The sequence below is a fragment of the Vidua chalybeata genome, chromosome 3 (assembly GCF_026979565.1).
Source record: "Vidua chalybeata isolate OUT-0048 chromosome 3, bVidCha1 merged haplotype, whole genome shotgun sequence".
NCBI lineage: Eukaryota > Metazoa > Chordata > Aves > Passeriformes > Viduidae > Vidua > Vidua chalybeata.
This window is the reverse complement of record NC_071532.1, coordinates 626,501-635,329: the sequence shown is the minus strand read 5'-3', so window position 1 is coordinate 635,329 and position 8,829 is coordinate 626,501. Positions and strand designations below refer to the sequence as shown.

The window sequence follows — 8,829 nt, the reverse complement described above, 5'->3', positions numbered from 1 at the left end:
CTGAAACTCCTTTACATCCAAACAATCCTTTTTCACTGAAATGAAATAACCTAAGGCAAGAATCTGTGTTTACTCTGCTGATGGCCAAACAAGAGAATCCAAACTTCTCTGTCTGAGGTTGGACACAACTGCAGAGCTCTGTATTTTTAAGTTACATCTGGAAGGGGTTGACAGCTAATTCAGAATGAGTTAACCAATGCTGCCTAAAATTAGGTAGGACAATCTCAGACTGTATTAAACAGATGGGGAAAAAAAAAAAAGACAAAAAAAGAGAGAAATTAAAAAAAAAAAAAAAAAAGGAGTAATATTTCTCTACTTCTTACCAGAGGCAAAATTCTGAGACACTGTGAAGTCTTTACATTCTAATTCAATGGGTCAACCCTCCAGACAGAAGAATTACTCCTTTTGAATGACTCATGTGACAGTTTTTGCCACTTCTGCTGCTACAAACTGACCAGCTTTTCATTTCTCTATGGGTTTTTATTCTACAAACAATTTAAGCAAACATCCACATGAAGGCACGGTATATATGCTTTGGGTTTTTTTCTCTAACCTTTGAAAAAATGAATAATAATGCTGGGATTAAAAAGTTTAAAAGCTTTACATTTAACTGCACCCAGTATCTGACTTCAATGGGATATTAGGCCACTCCATGTACCAAGAGGTATTTAAAATCCAGTATTTATAGAATTTTTTTAATAGAAAAAAAAACAGTATTGCTTAAACCTCCTAAATAAAAATATTTATGTATTTTGCAACATAGTAACCAGTAGATGTACTGGTTTAAAAAGTTTATGAGCCATAAAAACCTATTAACTTTAGGCAAAATCTTGCTCACCTAAAAGAAATTATTATTACAAGGTTTTTATAATTTTTAAGTCTCCCTAGTCTTACACCTGAGCTTACAGACTTCCTAAACAACCTAGACTGGCAGGCTTAAAATTCTTGTTATTTTTACAGCACCACACACAAGAATTGGTGTTGATGATTTGAGGCATACTTTTGCTAAATACCTTCATGGAGAAATGATCCCACTGAAGTTGACAATCTGATTACCTAGTTTCAAAACAACATCAATTGAAACGGCTGCACTAACACACAAAGCCTCTGTTACAGAGATTTATAAAGGAAAAGCTGAGTGAACTTTAATTACAGCAGCATTTCCCATGCCACTGTGCTACTGACAGGTCTATTGCCTCTTGCTCCAAGCTAGGATTGTAGCTTTACTCAAGGGCTTTCTGTTTCAGAACCTGTGGCATAAGCTTTCTAAGACAAAGTGCCTAGAATTGCACTGTCTAAATCAGCATAAGCCAGTGTTTTTCAAAAGGAAAATCTGGCACCCTGCAGAAGCCCTGATCTCTTCTAGAGCAAGCCAAGTCCAGCAATGGCCAAAGGATATGAGATACTGGGAGTGGGAGCCATAAAACAGCTGGTAGCATTGAAAAAAACATCAAAGCAACATCAGCTGAGAAATCAAGCACCCAAGACTCATGAAATTCAAGTGTTATGATGACTTCTTCACCTTGCACATAGCCCACTTCCAAAGGCATGAATGGGACAATGAAGGTAAAGGTCTGGCCTGAGTAAACACCCCGAGTCCCTTTCTAGGTGCTGCCAAACTCCCTTTGTCCATCAGAGGCTCGGCAGCTTTGCTGACTGAGGCCAGCTCAGGGGCTGGGCTAATAGCCAATGTGTCACTGTAGTCAGTAAGGGGCTGAGGCAGAAGGTGCACAACAGGCCACAGGTCCCAAAAGCCTGATCCTGTCTTTCTCTCACTCATCTCAAAGGTAGTTGCAGGGGGAGGCAAATCAAATTTGTGAATGTTTCAAAAGGGAAACTAAAACTTTAAGAGCATCCAGTGCCTCATACTGCTAAGGATGAAACAACAAGCTTTCTGTTCTTGGGCTTTTGCTGCTGATCGCCACAAAGAGTCATTGAAGGCTATGGTTTTCAGGTAAAGCTGACACAAATTTGTCACTTGGAATGCCTGAAGTGAAATTAAATCTTTATAGGCCTCTATGCACAAGGAACTCACAATTCACACACAATTCATGGATTTCTTCAGACTCAGCTACAGCCCTTGTGAGACCACAGCTTGGTGGGGCTGCATGACAGAGGAAAGCAAATCAGGAAACCATTTCACCTTCCTGACTCAATCCCACCTGCAGTGTGTGCACACATAAATTCTGCTGTCAGACAGCTTTCACTCCAGCCATTCCCTGGAGGGCATGGAGGATTTTCACACCTTGACACAGCCATACATGCAAACACAACCCTCACCTGTCTCTGCACATCTCTCTGCCAGGGAGGCTCTGCCAAAGAAAGACATTTTCCCAGCAGAGATGATCCCTCTCTGGGCTCCAGGACAGAGCTGCAAAATAAACTCCTTGCCTTCAGCCATGCATTATACAGATTTCTTCATCAATACACACCTAGCAAAAGCAACAGAAAGAAAGCTCTGTATGCACAAAGTGAGGTAATGCTGAAACTATCTGTGGATATGCAAGCACACATTCTGTGTCCAGCTGGACTGTTATCAATCCCAATGATATTTTTTGTGATATGTTACCAATTAAATGCTAGCAGTGCATAGCCAGTTGTGAGTAACACACAATATGTGATTTCCTCTGTCACTGACTTGTAAGAGTGTTTATTTAGCTATTGCTTGTCCTTTCAGTGATCTAAACCTCCAGAAGGTAAAAATACATGCTGGCCTGAGAAACTGAAATTATTCTCATTTTCAGTTGATGTGAAAACCCAGATGCTTTTACCTGACACATCTACAACAAATAGTGTATTAAAGAAACACAACTTTACTTCACCCTGGGTCTCAATTTTGTGTTTCTGTAACAAGCTTGTCTGGGCCAACTTATTTATTGCAAAGTTATCACATTTGCACCAAAGTTCTTCACCTTAAACCTGCAAACTCATTCCTTCAAACAAGTGCCTTCTCCTTGGAATTCACATGAGCAATAAAACCTCCTTCAAAAGCATCACTTTGAGGTCCAACAAATGAAAAAATTCTTAGCTGAAAACTCCATCAAAGGCCACAGCTTTTCCTTCGACCAGAGCTCTCTCACTTCTGTATTAACACCAGGATAGAGTGGGTAAAAATCAGTCTATTATAGAAATTTATAAAGGAAAATTGGAGGGCTCTGACTGTATATTGACTCAAGCCTTGTAATAATCACATTCTGAGACTCCTGAGGAGTTACGTGGAGGTTCAGAAGCCCAGGGAGAACAGATACTTGAATAATTCTGCTTTTTCTTATCTATCAAGTTCAAGAAGAGGATTTCCCTTTCCACCGATGCTTGTTGCCTGTGTGTGTCACCAAAGTGTGAGTGTGTGTCACCATAAATGTGTGTGTATGTCACAGCAAGTGTGTGTGTCACCGTAAATGTGTGTGTGTGTCACAGCAAGTGTGTGTGTCACCATAAATGTGTGTGTGTGTCACAGCAAGTGTGTGTGTGTCACTGTAAATGTGTGTGTGTGTGTCACAGCAAGTGTGTGTGTCACCGTAAATGTGTGTGTGTGTCACAGCAAGTGTGTGTGTCACCGTAAATGTGTGTGTGTGTGTCACAGCAAGTGTGTGTGTCACCATAAATGTGTGTGTATGTCACAGCAAGTGTGTGTGTCACCGTAAATGTGTGTGTGTGTCACAGCAAGTGTGTGTGTCACCGTAAATGTGTGTGTGTGTGTCACAGCAAGTGTGTGTGTCACCATAAATGTGTGTGTATGTCACAGCAAGTGTGTGTGTCACCGTAAATGTGTGTGTGTGTCACAGCAAGTGTGTGTGTCACTGTAAATGTGTGTGTGTGTCACAGCAAGTGTGTGTGTCACTGTAAATGTGTGTGTGTGTCACAGCAAGTGTGTGTGTCACCAAAGTGTGAGTGTGTGTCACTGTAAATGTGTGTGTGTGTCACAGCAAGTGTGTGTGTCACCAAAGTGTGAGTGTGTGTCACTGTAAATGTGTGTGTGTGTCACAGCAAGTGTGTGTGTCACCAAAGTGTGAGTGTGTGTCACTGTAAATGTGTGTGTGTGTCACAGCAAGTGTGTGTGTCACCAAAGTGTGAGTGTGTGTCACTGTAAATGTGTGTGTGTGTCACAGCAAGTGTGTGTGTCACCAAAGTGTGAGTGTGTGTCACTGTAAATGTGTGTGCGTGTCACAGCAAGTGTGTGTGTCACTGTAAATGTGTGTGTGTGTCACAGCAAGTGTGTGTGTGTCACAGCAAGTGTGTGTGTGTGTCACTGTAAATGTGTGTGTGTGTGTCACAGCAAGTGTGTGTGTGTGTCACTGTAAATGTGTGTGTGTGTGTGACAGCAAGTGTGTGTGTGTCACTGTAAATGTGTGTGTGTGTGTCACAGCAAGTGCATGTCACCAAAGTGTCTGTGTGTGTATTCTCAAGTGTGTGTGTGTCACCTCAAATGTGTGTGTGTCACCGCATGTGTGTGTGTCACCAAAAGAGTGTGTGTGTGTCACTGAAAGTGTGTTTTTGTGTGTGTGTGCCACCAAAAGTGTGTGTGTCACCTCAAATATGTGTGTGTGTATCATCAAAGTGTGTGTGTCACAAAGAGTGTGTGTGTGTCACCGAAGTGTGTGTGTCACAAAGAGTGTGTGTGTGTCACTGAAGTGTGTGTGTGTCACTGACGTGTGTGTGTGTCACCAGTGTGTGTGTGTCACTGAAGTGTGTGTGTGTCACTGAAGTGTGTGTGTGTCACAAGTGTGTGTGTGTCACCAAAGTGTGCGTGTGTCACCGAAGTGTGTGTGTGTCACTGAAGTGTGCATGTGTCACAAGCGCGCGCGTGTCACCGCGGGGCGAGCAGTGGCCCCCGCGGGTCTGGCTGTGCCTCGAGGGCCCACAGTGACATCTGCTGGAAGATCGCCTTGCCAGGGGCTGCTGGAAGGATCCCTAAGGGATTGCTGCAGGATCACTCCAGGACCGCTGCAGGATCGCTGCAGGATCGCTCCAGGATCACTCCAGGACCGCTGCAGGATCGCTGCAGGATCACTGCAGGATCAGTCCAGGATCGCTGCAGGATCAGTCCAGGATCGCTCCAGGATCGCTCCAGGATCACTCCAGGATCCCTGCAGGATCGCTCCAGGATCGCTCCAGGATCACTCCAGGATCCCTGCAGGATCGCTCCAGGATCACTCCAGGATCGCTCCGGGATCGCTCCAGGATCGCTCCAGGATCCCTGCAGGATCGCTCCAGGATCGCTCCAGGATCCCTGCAGGATCGCTGCAGGATCACTGCAGGATCGCTCCAGGACCGCTGCAGGATCAGTCCAGGATCGCTCCAGGATCGCTCCAGGATCCCTGCAGGATCGCTCCAGGATCGCTCCAGGATCACTCCGGGATCGCTCCGGGATCGCTCCAGGATCGCTGCAGGATCGCTCCAGGATCGCTCCAGGATCGCTCCAGGATCAGTCCAGGATCGCTGCAGGATCGCTCCAGGATCGCTGCAGGATCGCTCCAGGATCAGTCCAGGATCGCTGCAGGATCGCTCCAGGATCAGTCCAGGATCGCTCCAGGATCAGTCCAGGATCACTGCAGGATCGCTCCAGGATCGCTCCAGGATCACTCCAGGATCAGTCCAGGATCACTGCAGGATCGCTCCAGGATCGCTCCAGGATCAGTCCAGGATCACTCCAGGATCAGTCCAGGATCGCTGCAGGATCGCTCCAGGATCGCTCCAGGATCCCTGCAGGATCGCTCCAGGACCGCTCCAGGATCACTCCAGGATCGCTGCAGGATCACTCCAGGATCAGTCCAGGATCCCTGCAGGATCGCTCCAGGATCCCTGCAGGATCGCTCCAGGATCACTCCAGGATCGCTCCAGGATCGCTGCAGGATCACTCCAGGATCACTCCAGGATCGCTCCAGGATCACTCCAGGATCGCTCCAGGATCGCTCCAGGATCGCTGCAGGATCGCTCCAGGATCGCTCCAGGATCAGTCCAGGATCGCTGCAGGATCGCTCCAGGATCGCTCCAGGATCACTCCAGGATCACTCCAGGATCACTCCAGGATCGCTGCAGGATCGCTCCAGGATCACTCCAGGATCACTCCAGGATCACTCCAGGACCACTCCAGGACCACTCCAGGATCGCACTTGGGCTCCCAGGGCAGGGCCCGGTGGCTCCAGCGCGCAGGGCACTGCAATCATCGGTGCCACTGGCAGCAGGAGGCAGGCTGCAGAGCCCGAGCGTGCCTGCGCAGCAGAGGGAATCCCAAAGCCCGGCATCCCAAACCCTCTCCTACCCTTGGGGCTCTCTGCCCAGAGGCCTGAAAACGCAGCCTGCTCTTGCAGTGCAGACACAGGTAACCTTTGTCAGCTCCTTCTGATAGTTCATTGCGAGCACAGCTCCTGAGCAGGGCGCGAGAGTCGCCAGGTTTCTAACGGACTTAAATCCTTCCAAGGTTTCCCAACCATGGATTTTTCCCCCGCTTCTTCCAAGCAGAGTGTTAAAATCCTCCAAATCTTAATTGACCGACTTGAGCGTCCTCCGAGAGAATATCAAACACATTTGACAGCTTGGAACTGCTTTTCAGTTACAAGATTTTAAATAATACTAATTCCACTTAGCAGTTCTACCTCCATGGCCTTTTTCCTTATTTTTTTTTTTCTCTTTTTTGCTGCTGCTGCTAACTGAAATATCTTTCTGTAAAGCTGAAGCTCATCACAGGACTGACAAGCACCTACTCTGGCATTGTGGGTCAAACCTTTCCATGTGCTAAGGGTAAGAGCACACAGAAGGGAGAGGCACCGATGGTCCTGGGGATGAGGACATGCAGTTCATTTTAGGATATGTGGGAGTGCTCTGCCACAGTGTGGAGACTCTAAGAGGAGGACTGCTAAGCCAGGATTTTTTTTTTTAACAGCAGCATATAAGAGGAAAGAGAAACTGGCAGCAAACAACAAAATTCAGAGGGAGAACAGAGAAGTCCACAGCTCATTTTGCAGAACTCGGAGGCTGGGTAACCTGAAGCTTCCAGGAGTGGCAGGACAGAGAGAAGGAAAGAAGCTGCAGGAGAAAAAGGCATCACAGAAACTGGAAAGAGAAGAAAGTTTTTACAATTCCTTGTAAGAAAAGCAGTAACAGGTGTTACATACCTTTCTGTATCCAAAACTTGCAGAACCAAAACAACCTTCCTCCCTTAAAATTGACTGGGAAATAGGAAAGCCAGGAGGAGCTGACTCATGAATTATTGAAATCCAAGTTACTTACTTAATTCTTAAACTTTAGTTACCCAGTTACAAAGTCTTGACCCTTCTATTGCCACAATCATATTTATAAAGTGCTTTATCCTATTTTGGAAGCCTGGAGACCTCAAATAAATCATGACCTAACCAGAAAAGGCCTCTCTGGAGGAAGCTGTCATCAGCAGGCAGGTGGGGACGATTCAGAATGGGAGTTACCAAAGGTGACCTCAGATTTTTTTGCCCCCCCAAAGAGCCAAAAAGTGAGTTAAATGGCTTAAATTGTAGATTCAAAGAAGGCTTGGAAATGCAACCACTCGGTTATCGCGTTCTTGAGCGCAGACACGTGGCACAGCTATTCAGTTCAAAGACAAGCGGGGAAGATAGTTATAATAAACAAAATAAACACACTTATAATAAACAATCAAACCCAGATGGGGCGGCTGTCTAGATATTTCCACCAACAGGCCGGGTTTTCTGCTTTCTCTTCAACAAAGAGATGTCTCACTCGTGGAGGCTCTGGCCACAGTTCTCAGACTGTGTGAAACGCTAACAAACTTCTATTCATGTGAGTGGGGAAAGTAAGAGGGCTTTATTAAATTGTAAATCTGCTGCTAATTCATCAGGCTACTCTGCAAGTGCCAGTTATAAAACCCCACATGTTTTGAGGATAAAAATTAAATGTTTTGACTTTGATGAGACTATTCATGTGTCTGAACATGTGCTTATGGTCTTTTCTGGCTGGAGGCCTAACTGCAAATCCTTTATTCTTTAGTGCTACTGGAATAGGAAATAAGCAATAAGAACAGTTTTCACTTCTCTAAAAAATTTTAATATTTGGTTTTTAGCAGGTATTTCCCTGTGTTTCCCAGGAAACATCAAAATCTAGTGAACCCACAAACTTCTTGGTTTTTTTTTTTTTTACTGTCCTTAAAATCTGATCCATGGTAATACAGATAAAAACCATGGGATTTCTGTTTGGCAGAATTGGTCAGAGTCGATGTTTATATGTTTACTGTAGATCTGGGGAGAAGCTCTGCATATCTGGGAGGAAAAAAAAAAGAATCTGAAATATATCTGCCACAGTATACATACTGCCACTACACAGGAAGATTTAGTTTAATGTTGGAGTGATCCAGCACAAACCCTTCTGAATTAATGAAGCAAAATTAGCTATTTCTATTCAGGTGATCTCACACAAAGTTAAATATTTGTTTTTGCTGTCCATCATAGAAAAAGTTTGTGGGTTGGTTTGTTCGGGTTTGGTTTGGAGGGGTTTTTTTTCTAAAATTAAGGAAAAAAAATCTAAATTATAAAAATAAATTCATCACAGTTAGCTATTGAAAATTTGGGATTATGCAGGGAATTCGTCAACCACATCTGGCCAACCCATATTTATATGGGTTTCACTGCTAAACACACCTCAGCTGCTGGCACTCCTACCAGAAGAAAACATTTTAAAGATTTGGTAATATTTCTATTAATTTTATCCCCGGGTAAGTTGATGTTTATGTGGATGCTACTGAGGAGCATTCTCATTTTGTTGAAATCTTGGATCCAAGGTTCAAACCTTGAATCCTTAGTTCAAAGTTCCTTATTATATCAAAATTTTAAATTCCTAATAATT

General features: G+C 44.7%; 1 protein-coding gene across 1 annotated transcript; it reads left to right on the top strand.

Annotated features, from left to right (window-relative positions):
- Positions 1–1,490: 1,490 nt before the first annotated feature.
- LOC128786424 (microtubule-associated protein 6-like) lies at positions 1,491–7,862 on the top strand. Its single transcript, XM_053939670.1, has 4 exons — positions 1,491–1,566; positions 4,917–6,322; positions 6,672–6,741; positions 6,884–7,862. The coding sequence occupies exons 1-4, from the start codon at positions 1,491–1,493 to the stop codon at positions 7,087–7,089; spliced, it is 1,758 nt and encodes a 585-aa protein (XP_053795645.1). The 3' UTR covers positions 7,090–7,862.
- Positions 7,863–8,829: the final 967 nt, after the last annotated feature.

What these genes read in the sequence shown, in the direction of transcription:
- LOC128786424 (XM_053939670.1), top strand. Translation starts at nt 1,491, where the DNA reads ATGAAATTCAAGTGTTATGATGACTTCTTCACCTTGCACATAGCCCAC. An exon ending in CTCTTGCAGTGCAGACACAG is followed by an intron (nt 6,323 to 6,671) that starts GTAACCTTTGTC and finishes CTTTCTGTAAAG; the next exon opens with CTGAAGCTCATCACAGGACT. An exon ending in AACCTTTCCATGTGCTAAGG is followed by an intron (nt 6,742 to 6,883) that starts GTAAGAGCACAC and finishes TTTTTTTAACAG; the next exon opens with CAGCATATAAGAGGAAAGAG.